This window comes from Paramisgurnus dabryanus, chromosome 21, assembly GCF_030506205.2.
Source record: "Paramisgurnus dabryanus chromosome 21, PD_genome_1.1, whole genome shotgun sequence".
Classification (NCBI taxonomy): Eukaryota; Metazoa; Chordata; class Actinopteri; order Cypriniformes; family Cobitidae; genus Paramisgurnus; species Paramisgurnus dabryanus.
Genome location: NC_133357.1, coordinates 32985516 through 33006624, shown reverse-complemented (window position 1 = coordinate 33006624; position 21109 = coordinate 32985516). Strand labels below are relative to the sequence as shown.

Below are 21109 nucleotides of genomic sequence, written 5' to 3'. Positions count from 1 at the left end.
ATACGGTATTGAAAAACTATCAAGTATTATTTGATACTAAATCCGATGGAATATTAATACTTCTCATATACGTTTGTGCACAAAACTGCAAATGGATTATATATTCTGAACGAATCAACGCGAGCTCCTGGAGAACGTGCACTTTCACAATTATAAAGGTAGGAATGATATGACTTTCAGACATCTTTTAAACTCTTTCTTTTATTTCAGTGATATATGGCATGACAAGTTTAATTCCCCTTTTCATCAATGTAATACATTGTAAACGTATTCGTTAAAGACGCGTATCCTCGCGCGTCAGTATCACCAGTGATCGTTTGGAGCGCGAGCACCCTTCACGTGTATTCGCGCTTTGGTCCGCCCGCGTCAAGATGCGAAGTGGTGAGTTAAGACACTACGGACTCTATGGCTGTTTTAACTTTATTTATTGTATTTCCAGCTTACAACACCACCTTTTACGACAGTTGTTGTCTGATATGTTGGCTCAATGATCACTTGCTTTTCCACAATGACAAAAGATGTCTTAATAAAGGAAACGATTTTTGTGAACTAGATAAAAGATCCTGGCGTTTCTCCGAAGTTCAAAGCAGACAAAGGCTCAAATATTATGCGAGTCATAGTTCTCACACAAGAATGCAATTTAAACGAGTAATAGTTAATCGTCCAGCGCTTATACAGCCCAGCACCTGCACCTGCACCACTGTATGCGTATCGCGCTGACAAACATACACCTGATTTTACTGCTCTGGCGAAATCTAAAAGTGTAATTTCTCTTATTAGAAGCTAGCCTAATGTTTGCCAGTTATTAAGATGGCGGTTATAGTTTAAATAGAGGTAGTGAAATAATAAGCTTTGACAAAAAACTACATAAAACAATGTTATGTTCCATATTATAAACTTTTGGTTATGTGTACTTAAGTGAGTAAATAAGTTAAATTCTCAATGAGTGTGATATGGCTCTTATTTACCCCTTTAAATGTAGAATAAAGCTTACTCGGGTATCTTACAATGCACTTATGTTGTTATGCAGTTTTAAAATACAAAATACGAACATGTCTGGATGTAGATAAAGCTTACTTGGTCATATTACAATGCACAAGTTTTGTTGTATGCAGTTTGAAAATTCTTGTTTGTAGAAAAAGTATATTGTACAATGCACTGATTTTGTTGTTATGCAGTTTCAAAATACAACATGAGTATGTTTAAATGTATATGTAGTCATCATCACTGATGTATCTCTGGCCCCCATTACAAACTAATTGAATAGCCCTGTCATAGACGCTCAACACACAATCATATTCATAAATAGTAAAGAAATGAAATGATATTAGGCTATCAGTGCTGCTGTCGCTCTCTCTTATCGCTTATTTTAAAAATGAGCTTATGATCAATAAAATGCAGCTTACATCTGCTGCTTTTGGTGACGTGAACTCTGGCCTACATTAAGTCTCATGTTTTTAAGATTATCTTAAGTACTAAAGAAGATTTTTTGGTATATTATGTACTAGTGTGTGAAAATAGGGCACTTTAAAGGGATTGTTCACCCAAAAATTAAAATTATTTAAAGTCAGGAACGCTTTTACGTATTGAAACCAACTTTTGTACATGAACTTGGGACTCCAATGTGAGGATGCAGAAACTAAATCGGCGGCACCAGAGCAAGCACACTTTTGCAGTTCGTCCCGAAATGCATTTTCTAGTTTATAATTTATATGCTGCGATTCTTTTTTCCCTTATAGTCTATTGCTTTTATGTTTGTTCTAAAATCTCTAAAATCAATTTCCTAAAAATACTTGTATTACATTGCTTTGGTCCCATCTTTCATTGTAGTTTTAATGTTGTGTGCAGAACTTGGAAACACAAAATACGTTTCAGTGTTTCATGTATTTAGGCTTCCTTCTCTTGCGCAAACTTGCTCTGTTTTGCGCACACATTTTGTCTCTCTCTCTTTGGAACAGACTCGGACCCTTTAGTGCATTTTGGCTCTTTCTCTCTTTCGCGCATTATGTCTCTCTCTCTCTCTCTCTTGCACACACAGACTCAGAATCTTTCTTGCATTTTGGCTCTCTCTCATTCACATTTGTCCAAAACCCCGGCTCATAGTTAAGGCCGTTTCAGCGGCTACAGTTTTCTTTTGTACAGTGAAAGGTTTTGTGCAGCATTTAGTGCAAATATGTTTATCCATGTCCTTAAAAGTGACAGTTTATTGGGCGCACTTTCGAGCCCTGAAGTGAATGTCCATGCTCGGAAACCATGTAATTTGGACCAGCTAGGGCAGGGTTCCCCAAAACTTACCCTGGAGGGCCAGAGCACCACAAAGTTTAGGTCCAACCCTAATCAAACTTACCCACCTGTGATTTTCTAGTGATAATGAAGACCTTGATTAGCTTGCTCAGGTGTGTTTGATCAGTGCTCTGTGCACACGTCATTATTATAGATATTAACGTCATTTACAGGTGACTGAACTGCCCCGTGTCACTGTTTAGGGCAGCAATTTTCTCATAATTTACAAGTAGTTGAAAACATTATAGATATTGTTAGTAATCAGCTGGACAAAATATATAACACCGGACTACTGGTTTTTGGATATTTTACAGCAAATATCTTACAAATTGTACCTTTAACTGTTTGGAGTGACGTGAACAATAGGGCTGGGCAAAAAATCGATTTTTCAATTAATCGTTTTTTAAAACGTGGTCGATTAAAAATCGATTCTCAAAGAGCAGAATCGATTTTTTTCATATTTATTTACGCAAACATTGACCGGAGGAATGGAAGCATTTTAGATTTCGCAAGCAAGACGTGTTGTGGCTTTTAATTTCTTTTTATTAATTACCCACTTGTAAACTGCTGTTCACTGTTCTTTTTTATTAATATAGTATGTGTATTAAATCTATATTCATTGAGTTGAATCGAGAATGGAGTATAAAAACCTACCTGAGAACCGGAATCGAAAATTTAATCGAGAATCGGAATCGAATCAATTTGATAGCTTGTTAATCGAAATCGAATTGATCTGGAACATCTGAATCGATACCCAGCCCTAGTGAACAAACGGATCTGCAAATAACCCAAATTAAACCCCTGCATTACAAATAATTGAGAGAGATGGAGAGATCAAAATGCAACAAGAAAAGTAAAAAAATTATATAATTCCTTTTGTGGAGAGCAGTAAGGTGCATGCGAAAGTGCAAAATAGTCGCTGATTGTGCTGGCTGTAGCTGGAATGCATCCAGTTCAGATCATTTGATTTTAAGCACCTTAAAGGTGATAAATATTAACAAAAATATGATTATTTTAAGACATCCACACACACTCTAAAAACCGTTGGGTTATTTGTTTTACCCACCTGTTGGGTAAAACATATTGGGGTGTTCTGTTGAGTTATTCCTAGCTTGTATTGTGTTATTTCTATAACAACCCATACAGTTGGGTTAAAATCGGGCTCACGTCACGCATTTTGAATTTCAACGGTCGACCGGTTCCACTGCTGAGTGCTGACAGACACGAGAGTTATGTTTTAAAATATATATCTGTGTAATGTTTGATTTTGCTACAAAGTGTCTTTAAGCTCTAACACACAGTAAACTATCAGCCACGTTTTCGACAAATACGTGTACAAAAACGCTGCTGTCTAGTTTTTGTCCGTTACACCTGTTCCATTAAGTTACCGATGTCAAAACGCGTTTTTAAGCCATCATAAACATAGAAAAACACCGCAATTTATTGTAATACTAAACAGCACCAACAGCATGGTCCCTTACCCAAAATGAATAATTTCTTCTTTTAGTATTATAACGTTAGTTTCATGGCGTATTGATTGCCATATTGCTTTAACCATGGTTTCTGTAACAGACAATGTTTTTGGTTTAATGTGTAGTAAAAACCGTTTTTTAACTTTTGTAAGGGATGCAACCGGCTGTTTTTTGCTACAAATATTTTTTTAGCTGGTCTGTGTTATAGACACACAGCTGTAATATAAATGTGCTTCTGAATGCAAATGTCTTAAGAAATGACTCGATGGCATTTTATTTCCATTTTAACCTCAGTATAAACCTTGATAAAGCACTGTTTAATCCTGCCCTGCGTTCAAGTTCGGATTTTTATGACCTTCCCTCGCTAACTTCTCTCAGTCTCGTTCACTCGGATGTACGTCATTGCTTACGTTGTACGAGTGCCCACTACTGCTGGAATCTAGAAGTATGACCACATAAGCCCAATTCTGGCATCTTTACACTGGCTACCAGTTAAATATCGCATACAATTAAAAAAAAAACTAATCACCTACAAAGCTTTAAATGGCTTAGCACCCTCATATCTTAGAGAATTACAGAATACAATCCATCACGCACACTACGGTCGCAAAATTCTGGCCTATTGATTATCCCTAGACTATCAAAAGTGTCTAAAAGTGGAAGATCCTTTTCCTACTTAGCCCCTAAGCTCTGGAATGATTTACCAACCGATGTCCGAGAATCAGACACAGTCGATCATTTTAAATCTAGACTTAAAACTTTTCTCTTCAACAAAGCATTCGCATAATTTGTCTAGTAAAGGTACTTAACTCGCAATAGTTATTTTCACGGAACAAAGCACTCACGGTCATAACACAGACCAACCAAATAAATAAATAAAAACCTTTTCTGCATGAACACTTAAAATGAATTGCATTAAATAGTTTGCCACCGTTTGCCACTGAACCTGCATTAACGACGACAGTGGGGCTTCCAGCCTTAGTCAAACGGTTTGGCACGTATGGTTGGGTTGCGATTTTGGTGCTTTCGTGTGTCTTGTGAATAGTATGCCATACCGACCCGTTTGCCACTGAACCTGCATTAACGACGACAGTGGGGCCTCCAGCCTTAGTCAAACGGGTTGGCACGTATGGTCGGGTTGCGATTTTGGCGCTATCGTAAGTCTTATGAATAGTATGCCATACAGACCCGTTTGCCACTGAACCTGCATTAACGACGACAGTGGGGCCTCCAGCCTTAGTCAAACGGGTTGGTATGTATGGTCGGGTTGCGTTTTACGCACTTTCGTGTGTCTTATGAATAGTATGCCATACATACCCGTTTGCCACTGAACCTGCATTAACGACGACAGTGGGGCTTCCGGCCTTAGTCAAACGGGTTAGCACGTATGGTCGGGTTGCGATGTTTTGGCGTTTTCTCGTGGTCCTGTAAATGGTATACAATATAGACCCGTTTGCCACTGAACCTGTATTAACGACGACAGTGGGGCTTTAGGCCTTAGTCAAACGGGTCGTCAGGTTTCATTTTATCTTAAAGATCGGAAGGTGACCCTTATTTACCATATATACCCTCGCATTGGGCCCCCAATTTGCTAAATCCTCAACTGTGGATAATATAATTATGCCGCAACAGTTAGTCTGTCTGGAACTAAGCTGAGTTAAACCACATCACTGTGTGACACTTTAATACATATGAACGGCCGCTACGCTAATACGATTTTGTTTTTCTCTCCGTCTCGTCCTCAACCCGAGGACAACGAGACAAACAGACCCAGTCCCGGTAGATGTGAAAGTCGGCACACCTCTGATCTACTGGCCGTCCTTCAACGTGATGCCCAGCTGATGCCTGACCAACGATCACCGGCAGAACCCGCTTAATCTCCGCTAAATCTCCTTATCCGTTCTCCAAAGGGTTTTTCCCTCCTAGGACTTATTTTTCCTCGGATAAAAGCCCAGGGTTTTTTTCTCCTAGGGGGTTTTTCACCCCGGGGAGGCAGCCTTTTTGGGCTTTACTTAGCTTCTTCTTCTAGACGTTACTTTAGTAATACGTTCACTTATAATATTGAGTCATAGCCACAGCAAATTTAACCGCTTATGCTATCATGTATTTTGTTGCGCTATCTGTCGTTTTCTGTGCTTTTCACTGCTTCTATTTATGTAAAGCTGCTTTGAAACAATTGACTTGTGAAAAGCGCTATATAAATAAAATTTAATTGAATTGAATTAGCATGAAGCTAGCACTATTTAACGTGCAGCTAACAAGATTTAACACGAAGTTAGCAAGATTTATTATGAAATTAGCATAAAACTTGCATGAAACTAGCATGAAGCTATGACTTAGCAGGGAGCTAGCATGACGCTAACATGACCCAAAGACCCAACTCCCATGTCTCTATGATGTTCAGATCCAAAGATATAAGGCTTTGTTTATTATGTTGCTAGGGTGCCCATATTTGGTTGCTAGGGGCATGTGCTAATACCTCAATAATAATCGTAAGAGACTGATTGGAAGCCTGAGTAAGATAAGGCCACCCCTATGTCTCTATGACACTCTGGTGCAAAGATATCCATCTGGGACGTTTTTATTCCCTTATATGGGCATGTTACCTGCCCCATTATAAGTAAATGGGAAATTTTGGGGGCCTCTTACACCCCAGGGGTACAGCTTACACCCCAATGTGATGTATGTTCTTACACAGTCTGCCAGCCTCCTTAAATGTGGTAAGCCACAAGTTTCTACAAGTTTCTCACTCGCAGCTATGACCCGTCAAAGTTTGTCTCCATGTTAAGTCAATGGGAATTTTGGGGGGTTTGAGCGCCCCGTTTAGGAATTCGGAAGGTCCCATCAGTTAGAAAAGATATAGCACACGAAGTCAAACCAGTCTGAAGGTCTGTGGAAAATTTGGTGCATGTAGCTTGAAAGCTCTAGGACGAGTTAGTGTCAGAAATTTTGGGGGGAGAAAAAGAATAATAATTTTCCTGAAGAAAATGTGAAGTGGTGCTTGCTGTGGCAAAATTCTGGGGACCATATATGATTATACTCCAAGCCAAAAGTAAAATGATCCAACTCCCGTGTCTCTACGATATTCTGATGCGATGATATAAGGCTTTGTTTACTTTGTTGCTAGGGTACTGTATTTGGTTGCTAGGGGGGAAATTGGCATCCACTGGTGATTACCCTCCGAGTCACGAGTCAAACGGTCCAACCCCCCGTGTCTCTACGATGTTCTGATGCGGAGTTATAAGGCTTTGTTTACTTTGTTGCTAGGGTACTGTATTTGGTTGCTAGGGAAAAAATGGCATCCACTAGTGATTACCCTCCGAGTCACGAGTCAAACGGTCCCACCCCCGTGTCTCTACGATGTTCTGATGCAGAGATATAAGGCTTTGTTTACTCGGTTGCTAGGGTACTGTATTTGGTTGCTAGGGGAAAAAATGGCATCCACTACTGATTACCCTCCGAGTCACGAGTCAAACGGTCCAACCCCCATGTCTCTACGATGTTCTGATGCGGAGTTATAAGGCTTTGTTTACTCTGTTGCTAGGGTACTGTATTTGGTTGCTAGGGAAAAAAATGGCATCCACTAGTGATTAAATTCCGAGTCACGAGTCAAACGGTCCAACCCCTGTGTCTGTACGATGTTCTGATGCGGAGATATAAGGCTTTGTTTACTCTGTTCCTAGGGTACTGTATTTGGTTGCTAGGGAAAAAATTGGCACCCACTAGTGATAACATGCCGAGTCGCAAGTAAAATGGTCCAACCCCCATGTCTCTACGATGTTCTGATGCGGAGATATAAGGCTTTGTTTACTCTGTTGCTAGGGTACTGTATTTGGTTGCTAGGGAAAAAATTGGCACCCACTAGTGATAACATGCCGAGTCGCAAGTAAAATGGTCCAAACCCCGTGTTTCTACAATGTTCTGATGCGGAGATATAAGGCTTTGTTTACTCTGTTGCTAGGGTACTGTATTTGGTTGCTAGGGAAAAAAATGGCATCCACTAGTGATTACCCTCCGAATCATGAGTCAAACGGTCCAACCCCCGTGTCTCTACGATGTTCTGATGCGGAGATATAAGGCTTTGTTTACTCTGTTGCTAGGGTCCTGCATTTGGTTGCTAGGGAAAAAAACTAGTATTTTGTCTAGAACAAAGCACTCACATTACTATTGCCGCAATAGTTAGCCTGTCTGGAACCGAGCGGATTTTAAACTACAATACTGTATGACACTTGCATTACATGCGAACGGCCCCTACGCGAATAGAATTCTGTTTTTCTCTCCCTGTCTCGTCCTCGACCCTCGTTCCTGTTGCTGTGAAGGTCATCACACCACTGATCTACTAGCTGTCCTGCAACGTGATACCCAACCGATGCGCGACCAACGACCACCGGCTGAACCAGTTTAATCCACTTACCCGCTTCCTACCCCTACCGTGTTTCTATATATAAATTAGGGATGCACCAATAGGATTTTTTTGGGCTGATACCGATACGGATTTAAACAGACAACTTCTGGCCGATACCGATGCTGATATTAAACACTTGTATACAATACTATACAGTTGGTCTATAAGCTAGTTTATTTCTGCATCAAATTATTTTTACTGAACATGGATTGGATCTAATTAACATTAAACTGACCAACATAATAAGAGAGGCACAAATTAAGCTAAAACAAATATAATAAGAGAGCATGACAACCTTCAAAAATGGTTTTTGCAATTCAGCATTTATTTTATTAACAACATTAACACATTTTTTACATATAATGGATTTCTTTATGCAGTTAATTAATAAACAATCGGTATCGGCCTTTCTCGTGCTATTGCCGATATGCAGATGGTTTCAAATTCATACAAAATCGGCCGATAAATATCGGCGGCCGATACATCGGTGCATCACTAATATATATTAAAGTGCCCATATTATGAAAAACTCACTTTTTCTGGGTTTCGGGGTGTTCATTTGTGTCTCTGATGCTCCCACACGCATACAAACTTGGAAAAAAATCCATCCATGCTGTTTTGAGTGAGATACAGGTTTCTGAATGTCCTCTGCCTTGAGTCTCAGATTGTGCGAGTTAAAACTCAGCTCCGTTGTGACGTAACAAACAGTTTCCCGTCCACCACCCCACTCGCAGGTCTCCACCCACCAGGTAGCTAGAGAGCACAGAGCAGTCACACCATCTATGCTGTTATCATGTCTCACGGAAATTACAGCAATTTGGATATTATCAGAGCCATGGATATGGCTCTGGATATTATGGATTATACTCCCGCCCTACTTTTAAAAACAAAGTTTTAACGCATGGTTATTGGAACCCGGAGTAATCTTATATACAGTGTGTTACCGAAATGTGATGTAAACAACAGACTATCACAGACGGTCACTATGTATCTATATTTCAAGGATTATACGCATTTGTGGACAAAAATGGTAATTGAATGTATTTTATTGGACTTTCATGGATCATTCACACATCTGAAACAGCCTGGATTCGATTCGCGATCGTTGTATCAACAAAAAAGGTAAGAAGCTACGTTATATTTTGCATGTTGTTATGACATCTTCTGTCACAAAATACTACATTAAAGCATCTATCTCTCAAAACAGAAATCATACATTGATGCTAATCCCGTAAATTATACCTTTTAAATGTATAGTGATGTTTAAATTGTTTAAGTTAGGCTATGGCTATATAGATATTTTTGCAGGCTAGATAGTTTGCAGCGTGGTTTCGAAAGTTAAAAAAAATATTTAACGGCTTTATTTTACAATTCTACAAGAACTAAGTAATAGTGCTTTGCCAAACTAAAAGTGTTTTGCCAAACTAAAAGTGTTTTTTCCAAACTAACCGAGACCGGGCCTTACCGCCCCGGCTTTTCTGACGAGGCTAACCCCCGAGCCTCTAATAACTGTTACGGTCCGGACCTCCCGCTAGCTTCTAGCAATTAGCACGCGGTCCGCAAGCAGTAAACATCCCCCGCCGGGTCTTAATTTCTGTAATTTGCGAAAATAATGCGTTTGAAAATGTTTTATAATGGAAATATGTTAGCATTGTCCTGGGAAAACTAGTTTATTGTTGAATCTGCTACATCACAATTTACGCTGGAATCATTGTGTGTCATGATGAGTTTGACACACCGAGACCGGGCCTTACCGCCCCGGCTTTTCTCACGAGGCTAACCCCCGAGCCTCTAATAACTGTAACGGTCCCGACCTCCCGCTAGCTTCTAGCAATTAGCACGCGGTCCACAAGCAGTATACATCCCCCGTCGGGTCTTCATTTCTGTAATTTGCGAAAACAATGCGTTTTAAAATGTTTTATAACTGGAATATGTTAGTATTGTCCAGGGAAAACGCGTTTATTGTTGAAACTCCTCCATCACAATTTACTCTGGAATCATTGTGTGTCATGAGTTTCTTCTCCTGTAGTGTAACGTTACTTATTAGTGATACTTTTCTGCTTGATTTGTCTGTTGGCAACATAAACCGTTAATAATAATAATATATAAAATAATAACACAGTATGGTCTGTACTGCTCACGATATCACTATGCACGCGCACATGACATTAGTAGTGGGGCGTGATCAAATAAGCATCAGCTCATAAATATGTAATGACTAGCTCAAAACAGCACAATCTGAACTGCCCTGAAACAGAGGCTACTAGAGATGGGTAACAATCTTTTCCTACAAGCTATTTCGAGCAAACAACTTTTGAAACATGCTTTATGGAACTCATACACCTATTTAACTTGTGGAAAAGCTGTCATAATATGGGCACTTTAATTTCTCCCAAGGGTTTTTGTCCTTCTAGGAATTTTTCCCACCAGGTTTTCTCCTAGGGGTTTTTTCGTCCCAGGGAGAGTCAGCCAACTTTTGCTTAACTTAGCACTTTACTGTATACGTTACATTATTACTACGCTCACTTGTACGGTTTATCCTTAGCCGCAATATTCTACTTCTTATACTATTTATTGATTTTCTGTGTTCTCCCCTACATCTATTAACAATTGTGAAAAGCGCTATATAAATAAAACTGAATTGAATTGTCTATAATTACCAAAATGCTAAATTGAAACTGAATAAATAATTACATAATAAAGCTGGTTAAAAATAAAAAAGTAGCTTGAATGTAGCAAGCTACTATTGATGTAGCTTAGCTTGCTACATTTCCCAGGGGGGTAGCTTCAGTGTAGTGAAGCTTCATTTAATGTGAAGTAACTGGTAGCTTAGCTCACTACATTTTCCAAGTAGCTTGCCCAACACTGATATTTGCACTGGTGCTGGCACTACAGAGATGGTCCTAGGGGCTGTTTATACCTGGTATTAAGATGCGTTTTGGTCAATCGGATCACAAGAGAGACACATTCACGTTTATACCTGGTATTTTAAACCATCTCTTTTGTCTCCTTTGAACGCTTCTGTCCTTTATTTCTGAGGAAGTGGTCTGTGAGCGAGTCACTTTGCTGTTGTTTAACCACGAGCAGGACAAATTATGGGTTTAAAATGATGCAAACATCTTCTTTATTTATTCTTTACGCCATTCTTGTGTCTTCTGCTTGTGTTTTTAGTTAACATGCTGCACAAGAGTTTTGTAAATTTATATGCAAGAGGTTTTTCTGATATTTCAGAGCAATTGATGAAATAAAGCTTTCAAATGCTTGCAAAATTTAAAATACTTCACTTTTAAAAGGGTCTGCTCTCTTTAAAGGAGTAGTCCACTTTAAAGATGGGGTCCATTGACTTTTTATAGTAGGAAAAAAATACTATGGTAAGTCAATGGGCCCCATCTATAAAGTGGACTACTCCTTTAAAGTTTGTTTAAAAGCTATAAAAATTAATGTGAACTGCTCACATAACACTGAAACCATCTAGGTATAAAAACAAAAACGTTTACTGCATCCCTCCTCCACCCCATCACTTTCCTCTGAGCTAGTTTTATCGATCCCTGTTAAAGAGAGGGGAGTACTCTTGGTTCGGGTTAAAATTCCAAACTTGGAGCTCTCCCCTCGGACAGCATTCCAAATATGCTTTCTCTCATTCCCTTTCGATTATATGTTAATGTGAACTCGTGAATGATGATTAAAAAAATTACTGACACTTATTATTTTCCACTGTCTTTTAGTTTTTCAATTTCACTCTTACCTGAAGTGTGGATGTAAGAAAGTTGCTCTGGGATACAATATCCACAAAGAAGTCTGGAGGAATTTCTCCCAGCTGGTGGTAAAGCACAGCGATGAGGCCCAGATACAAATCCTTTTTTTCTTTCATGGCCTCTTCAGAGCGACAGAGCATAGATAACAGTATTTTCCAGTGCTCAAAGGCCTCATATACATTTCCAATGAGAAAGCAAACAAACGCAAACTGCAGCTCTCCTACACACAAAAGAAAATTTATTTCCTCACAATAGAACGTTGTGATTAAATAATTACAAAACTCAGGGTGCTATGCAGTCTGTTTTGTGTTGGGTGGTTTTAATCCATTGCTATGTGCTTACTAGCATGCCATGGGAGACTGCTATCACTAGTAATTAGCATATTGCTATGCAGTGTTGTGAGAGGATTTAAACTCACCTAGTATATCCAGTGGTTGTTCTCTATAATGACTGTCAAGGACACAGTTGAGAGCGTAGCTTAGATCCATACTATATTTGGTAATCTGAGCAGGTGTGGCCCCAGGAGGGTAAACCTGCTTGGGAATGTGGGAAAAGCGTAACTCTGTGCCTTCTCTTTGTTTCATCTTAGGCAGTCGGTCCAATCCCTCCTTCATACTCTGACATTCCGTATCATTATGAGGTAGATTCTCCTTTGCCCTGTCTTCAGTATGTGTCAGCTGCAGTTCTGGAACAACATCACTAAAGGCGCACACCCTACCACTTAGGGGTTGCAAAGTGCTGGCTACCTCCTGACTGAGTCTGTCAGTCAAGGAAACCCATTTCCGGAGTGTGTCATATGGGTATGGCCCCAGATATGGGTCCAGTTCTTGTAGATTGACCTTTGCACGCTCAACTTCCTCAGCATTATGAGAGAACGCCAGATCATCATCTGTTTTGTTCCAGTGTGCTATGATTACCTCACGAGGTTTCAATGAGAGGAACAGTCCAGTTTTAGGGCCAATCTCTCCACAAGTGCTGTTGGTGGAGCAGTAATGGAGGAAGTGAAGTCCTGGAGGTATCATTTTCACCCCACGGAATCGAGGACCCAGGGTCCAGGTTTTGTAGTCAAGTCCTAACTCTGTTCCTTCAGGAACACCAAGTAGAATAATAGTGGCGCCTTCTTCAAACAATCCTCGGGCCACTTCGGGATCCATATTTGTTCCTGCTGAAAATAACATTCACAATGTAATTCTTCAAAATTATTTTATAGCAATGCTATCATCACGAGCACGCGCGTCCCATTTTCTGGGGCAAAACATTTGTTTCAACCTGCTTGTTACTTTAAAATGTGTGTCATGCAATATCCACTTCTCTATGGAATAGAGGAATATTTTTTAATAAAATACTACAATAAATAGGTGAAGAAGAACCACTGGAAGCGTTTGATATTTTGAGCTTTCATTCCTGAGGTGTTACTTTCAACCGGTCGGTGTGCTTCCGCTAGACTTGGGGAACAACTGAAAGTTAGGGTTGACAAAATATATACAGTTAGGTCCATAAATATTGGGACAGAGGCACATTTTGTTTTATTTTAGCTGTTTACCAAAATGTATTCCAGTGACAGTCATATTATGAATATTGGGTTACAGTGCACACTCTCAGCTTTACTTTGAGGGTATTCACATCCAAAATGGCTGAAGGATTTAGGAATTACAGCCGTTTAATATGTAGCTTCCCCTTTTTAAAGGGGTCAAAAGAAATGTGACAGTTTACTTTAATGCTGTTTTATGGACAGGTATTGTCTATTTGTTAAATAATTTCCTCATGAATGACAGATGTTAAAGGTCCGGAGATAATTTTAAGTGTGGCAATTGCATTTGAAAGCTGTGGCTGTGAACTCAAATCATTAGGTTCAGGGACATCTCCATGCAAGTGATACAGACCATATTTTGGTTTCAATATCCCAACAAATCCATCAGAGAGATAGCAGGAACATTAAGAGTGGCCAGATCAACAATTTGACTATATATATCCTGACAAAAAAAAACACACTGGTGATCTCAGCAACATAAAAATCCTGTATGCATAAATAGAATAACAGTGGATGATTGCATTATCCTCTCCATGATAAAGAAAACCTCTTTACAATGTCCAGACAAATTAAGAACACTCTACAGGAGGTAAAGATGTCATTGTCAATCAAAACAATAAAGAGAAGATATTACAAGGAGAAATACAGAGGGTTCACCACAAGATACAAAAGCCACAAGAATAGGAAGGGCAGATTAGACTCCAGAAAAGTCAGACAAGCTCTCAAAAGCTTTATGTGAAGAGATTAAACTAATATCAACCTGTATAAGACTAATGAGAATAAAAATAATGGAGAAGGCCAAGAACATCTCATGATATCAGCAGACAACATCTTCAGTAAAATAGTTTTCAAGCAGTGGGATTGCATTTCCATGCATGGTTTCCTAAGGCACTGGATCACTGGTGTTTTTGGTGATGTAACAGAAGACAGAAGCATTCAGATTAATTTTTCACTTCTCTGGACGTTGTGAAGGGGTTTTTCTTTATCATGGAGAGCATAATGCGATCATCCACCACTGTTATCCTATATAGACGTACAAGATTTTTATGTTGCTGAGCTCACCAGTGTGTTATTTTTTTTGTCAGGATGTACCAAATTGTTGATCTGGCCACTCTTAATGTTCCTGCTATCTCTCTGATGGATTTGTTGTGTTATTGAAACCTAAATATGGTCTGTATCACTTTCATTGGAGATGTCCCTGAACCACATGATTTGGGTTCACAGCCACAGCTTCCAAATGCAAATAACACACTTAAAATCCATTCCAGACCTTTAACATCTGTCATTCATAAGGAAATTATTTAACAGATAGACAACACCTGTCCATAAAACAGTTTTTAAGTCAACTGTCTTTACTTTAACATTACTTTTGACCCCTTTAAAAAGGGGGAGCTACATATTTAATGGCTGTAACTCCTAAATCCTTCAGCCATTTTGGATGTGAATACCCTCAAAATAAAGCTGAGAGTGTGCACTAAGCCAATATTCATAATATGACTGTAACTTGAATACATTTTGGTAAATAGCTAAAATAACACAAAATGTGCCTCTGTCCCAATATTTATGGACCTAACTGTATCTTTTATCTTGGTTCTGACTAAATTTCATCGAAACCTATGGATGAGAAGGTATTTAAATGAATCGCGTACATTTGGTTGTCACGTTTGTGGTGGTAGATTAGCAAACGTCCTGTCAGAACATCAGAACTGCAGGCATCGTTCTAAAAACCATGGGTCTGAGTCTGAATATGACAAACTAATCCCAACTAAATGGCCCATTCCAACTAAAACAGTAAATGTTCATGATTTCATTTGAAAGAACAACTGTCTGTTAAAATTTCATGCAAATATCTGATGAAATTTACAAGCAAAAACATGTGAATAAGCAGCTTTTTCAGTCACACACACCCTCCATTGACATCTATATATAACTTTTTCCTCTGATTTCTAATATTAAAATATCCTCAACGGATTTTTACAACCCAGGTAAATTTGTAAATATCTGCTCTGTCTAGGCATGTGATCAATTTTGAGGTTTGTTTGTTTTTTTATTTTGTCATCATACCTACATTTTATTTTGTAATAGTGTTTCAGTTTTTTATAACATAACCATAGTTTTTATATCTTCAAGTATATCTCTAGAATAACAGACACCTGAATGAAGTAAGAACATGACAAACAATATCATTATAACATGTCATTAATAAACCCATATATCATCTTTTTGGCAGATTTGGAAGTTTTACAGCAAAATAAAATGTAATAAAGAATAATGTTATTTCTTGCTTATTTCAATGTAATTCTATAAGACATACAGTGCTACAACAAAACAAAAGACGAAAACCCTTTTGACAATACAGAGGCAAAACATTAAAACAATGATACAACGTTTAACGTTATATTATTAACGGTGTATCTATGTATACATTGTCTGATAAGCGTATTTTTTCGTCTTGTGGTATTTTATGGCGGTTGACAAAACAACGTATGGTGTATTACCTGATAAGTGTCCTAACCTTTACTGCTTTTGTGCTCTCTATTCTTTCATTTCCTTAATCGAAACTTTCATCGTAAAGACCATGCTTATGTGAATCAAGAAACAAGCGTCCGCTCTGACGTCAAAATAAGAGTCCCGACTCCAACGACTATTTTATTTGTCAAATGTTCAGTGACACAGCATTAGAGTGGTACAAACAGGCTTAATGTTTGTTAAATAATTAAGTTAAAAAAATAATACTATTACAATAATAATATTATAAATTGTAAATAAATAAATAATAAAAATAGTTTACATATAAAATATTATAAATATACAAAGTATATAAAGTATATATATAAAGTATATATATAAAGTATTTATATATATTTTTTTTAATATTGAAAATTAACAAATCATCGGAGCGATAAGACATTTTTTACCTTCATAACTCTTTCCACCCAAATACATAGTTCCCCACTGTTTTCCACTGTAAATTAAATTAATAATAAATGAATGGGTAATTCGAATTTTAATTTACAGCAATGTGTATGACAAAAACACATATGCATAAATACAAGAGCAATTCCAAGGTAATGGAAATCATCTGTGGCATTGTGCTGTGTGATAAAACTGCACATTTTAGAGTGGTCTTTTATTATGGAAAGCCTATAAGGCACACCCATAGACAGTAAAAGAAATGGACACAGCGACCCCGTTGGATTCAACGGAGACAAGTGAAGCCAATTAGAAGCTCACACTTCCGGGGGGTCGAGCGTACTGCGCAGACTCAAACTGAGCTTGGTGACGTGAGCAACCTGTGTGACAATTGTAAGTCTTCTAATAGTTGTGCCAAGAGAAATCTGAATCACCCACCGAATCTTGCAGAAACGGCGAGCGTGAACAGGAGTACATTTTGTATTAAGTATATTTAGTATTCTGATTAATTACTTTGTCATTTTGCATAGTATTTATTTATTTTAAAGTTTAACGCCAGTACGCCATATTCTACATGCGCTTCTCCTCCTGTCCAGACGGTAATTTCTCTACTGTGCGACAGAGTTATGGTTATGACGCAATCGTTAGCATAGTTTTACTAAAACTGCTTCTACTTGGCCATAACGTAAGATACAAGGTAATGGAGCCTTTTATACATTTTCGTGTTTCTTTAGAAATAATTGATGCACAAATTGAGTCTTTAAACGCCTCAGATGTAAAGTTATTCACTGTCAAAGTGACGCCAAAATGAATGGGAGTCAATGAAATGCTAAGAGCAGGTGGGGGTCCGCTAGCTAATGGCGGTGCCCAGGGCTGCTTCAATAAAATATGAAACCCTGCCCCCCTGGGCACACCTGTGCAATGATGATGCTGTCTAATCAGCATGTTAATCAGTGGCTGCTCGTGACTGCTCATTGGAGGAGCGCTAATTCAAATAATAATTTAAATTAAGTGTATGGAGTGTCGTTTGTTAAACCCAATTCCCACAAACCTTTGGTCCCAGAAAATACCCTTAAAATTGCCAGACAAGCGTCTGTGTGAACACAAACTCGTCCCGTTAATCTTCTGGGATCGTTGCCGGAAAGAGGACCTAGTCAAATACACGGAAAACCCTCTGTGTGAACAAGAAGCCGAAACAATGCCGTAATGGACGTGTCGTAGTGAGGACGCATGCGTCATCACAACAAAAGTTATGGTTCAGCTCATTTAAACGAGAGATAACATGCATATAAACATTCACCACGAGAAATGTTGCAAACTAGATTGAAGCAGTTATCAGGAAATGATAAATGAGACGCATAAACAATGACGCACATGCCGTAGTGAGGATGCGCGTCGGCGCGTGTCATGGCAACATGAAGTTGGTTCAACTCTTTAAAATGAGGGATTTACAACATTCACTACGAGAAATGTCAGCAAACTAGACTGAAGCAGATATCAGGTAAGTTAGCTCGTCACTTACTGCGTTGAATACTAACGATTCCGGAAAAATCCAGGATGCCTTTTCCATGTATTTTCCAGAATGTCTGTGTGAAAAGGACTTTACTTGCGTTTTCAAAATATGTGTTTGTTGCGTCATGTAAACCATGTGCACCACGTGTTTTCTCAAGATAAGTGCATGCTGCACACGTGTTTATAATAAAAGACGTTCACAAAATACACGCAAGACACTTCGCAAACTCTGATTATGCGTGAGATTATGCGAGTATCTGGCAAATGCAAGCATCTCTTTACCATAAACCCTTTAGACCCATCAGCAGCAGGCACTTATGACAAGACACGGGATGCACACAGAATCTCTTGATGCGCAGAACACATATTTAAAAAAAAAAAGAACCACACACGGGATACATACATGTTGTGACAAACTTCTCATCGAGCGCCCTCGAAAAAAGAAGTCACCGGCCGCCACTGATGTTGATAACCCATACCTGTGGGAGAAGTGCTCATTAAAGCCGGGTACACACCACAAGATAATCGGGCAGAATTTCCCCACTTACAAAATCCCAGGTAAAGTCCTGATCTTCTTCGTGGTTGTGCTGATTATCTTAACAGATTTTTCTGTGGTGTGTGGTACTAGTTAATTAAAACATATGGAAACAGAAGACCCCCCATTTAAATTTTAAGTGTTTATATTTTGTCTTTTAATATCACTGTGTTATACCGCGTAATGCTATGTCTTTATAATGTTTTACTATTAGAGAACACTTAACGTGAAACTTGTTGCCTTTATTCTATGCCTATCTGCTTCCTTTACATAGTAGCCTACGCCTGCATTTTGTCATAACTTTATTATGATGTGTAAACGACAGAAAGCAATGACCATTGCCTGCTGATAGGAGAGAGTGTCCGGACGGGCTGTGTTGCGCTGGTGTTTGAGAGACGTTAGCAGATGGTCAAAAATAAAGTTGGCAGATTCATATAGGCCCTGTCCCAAATGGCACACTTCATGTGGACTTTCGGTCTTGTGGCCTTAAATTGCGCGTGCTCGCTTAGTCTACGAGTCCGTAGGGTGTCCCATCTGTCATTTTTACGCTTTGAAGTGTGCTCATCAGCGCCTCCTTTGCCACCTTGATGCAGGCTTCAGCGCAGGCTTCGCGCACTTTACCAACCCAGTCCAGAAGTCCTTGCGAAAGAGCAATCAGAGCAATCAGACCAATTAGACGACGGAAGGGAGGAGTTCACACTAACGGGCAACTTTTCAACCTATTTCCGGTGTGACGCTGGAGTCTGTCCCAAAATACAACTTCGGTGCACCCACGTGGACTCGCATCAAGGGTCCCTAAAGTCTGGATTACGTGATGTCATCAAAGTGTGGAGGACCACAAGTCCGGAGTGTGCCATTTGGGACAGGGCCATATACGTATATTAGTGCAACCAAACGCAACAACCAGACATTTTTATGCTGGGAATCATTTAAATAAACTTTCTGAGTTGCTAACACCTTAGACCCAACGGGGAATAACACCACTTTTGTTGCCCAAATGCGCGTGCAGGCTATTTGATCACGTGAGCTGTAAAAGGGTCTATAAAATAGAATATCATAATAAAGCAAGAAAAAAACTACCTAAAGTGTCTCTAATTAAAGGGACACTTCACCCATTTGCATTAAGCTTTGTATAGTTAGAACCCCAGTCATGTTTTTGAATGGTCGTGCATCATTTCCTCAGTTTCCACTGAGAAAAGAGAAATACAGATTTCAGTGTTGCACTTCCTTCTTTCAATTATGTAAAATCATTATTTTGCATCATTGAAAGAAAGAAGTCCAATATCTTTGTTGAGGGGGTGAGACTACAAACACCCCTTTTCTAGGTCAAATAGGCACCAAATTTGAAATGTATGTTACATTTCGACTACATATATGACGCACTTACAAAGATGAATGTTTTTACGGGGGAAATGCTCCTTTATTGATTGGAATCCACAACTGATAACAACAACTCAACACATACATACAAGACAATACATAATTTACTGTTTAATTTAAGAAACTTACTATTGCGCTTCTGATTTGGCTGTGAGATTCGCTGAGAATGAATTGGCTGTGAGAATTTTCATTCCAAAATGGCGGCCGCGCTACCGAAGCACCACCTAGTGGCTGTTGCCAAAAACGCATCAGAGTTTCGCCTCTTGTATGGCAGGATTGAATTATCTGAGATCACTGCGCGTTCGTGCACTGCAAGAAAAGGCAAAACATATCGATAGTAGAAACATTGATCAGGTCTGAGTCTGCAAAGAAAAGTGTAGTAAAGAAAAGAAAGATACATATGTGAAAATACAGTATATGCAAAAAAACTTAATTGGTTATTGGCATTTATGTCACAGGAAAGGTACGGGGCAAAATCCTTGTAGACAGAGTTTTAAAGATAGAACAGATAGAAACTAGAAATGCAAATCCCAAGGAATTACCAGTGCATGAAAATGCAAAAAAGTTGATTGACAGAAATGTAAAAGAAATTTAGTCTAGTAATTTACCTGGCTGTTGACATGTTTTAGTGTGAAGCTATCATGATTTAAACAAGTTATCATGATGAAATATGAAGCTAGCATGAGTTAACATGATTTAGCATGAAGCAGCATGATTTAGCATGAAGCTAGCATGATTTAGCATGAAGCTAACATGATTTAACATGACGTTAGAATGATTTAGCATGAAGCTAACATGATTTAGCATGAAGCTAGCATGATTTATCATGACATTATCATGATTTAGCATGAAGCTAACATTTAACATGAAGCTAGCATGATTTAACATGAAGCTAACATGATTTAACATGAAGCAAACATGATTTGGCATGAAGCTAACATGATTTAGCATGAAGCTAACATGATTTAGCATGAAGCTAGCATGATTTAACATGAAGCTAACATGACGCTAGCATGATTTAACATGAAGCTAGCATGATTTAGCATGAAGCAAACATGACTTAACCAGTGCTGGGCAAGCTACTTGGAAAATGTAGTGAACTAAGCTACCAGTTACTTCACATTAAATGAAGCTTCACTACACTGAAGCTACCCCCCTGGGAAATGTAGCAAGCTAAGCTACATCAATAGTAGCTTGCTACATCCAAGCTACTTTTTTATTTTTAACCAGTTTTATTATGTAATTATTTATTCAGTTTCAATTTATCATTTTGGTAATTATAGGCAATACAAGCATAATGTAGGCCTAGGTACTTCACATTTT

General features: G+C 38.7%; 1 protein-coding gene across 3 annotated transcripts in view; it reads right to left on the bottom strand.

Moving 5' to 3' along the window:
- Nucleotides 1-20064, bottom strand: part of aar2 (AAR2 splicing factor) — a 140242-nt gene extending 120178 nt beyond the window's left edge. Inside the window, exons 1-3 of one of the 3 annotated variants that reach the window (XM_065286610.2) lie at nucleotides 19916-20064; nucleotides 12334-13080; nucleotides 11906-12135 (exon numbers count right to left, since the gene is read on the bottom strand). In XM_065286610.2, coding sequence (XP_065142682.1) covers nucleotides 11906-12135; nucleotides 12334-13069 — 966 coding nt within the window. In that variant the 5' untranslated portion in view covers nucleotides 13070-13080; nucleotides 19916-20064. Of the gene's footprint in view, nucleotides 1-11905; nucleotides 12136-12333; nucleotides 13081-15944; nucleotides 16074-19915 lie in introns of those variants that run through there. The other 2 variants (XM_065286608.2, XM_065286609.2) reach the window with 2 other exon arrangements.
- Nucleotides 20065-21109: the final 1045 nt, after the last annotated feature.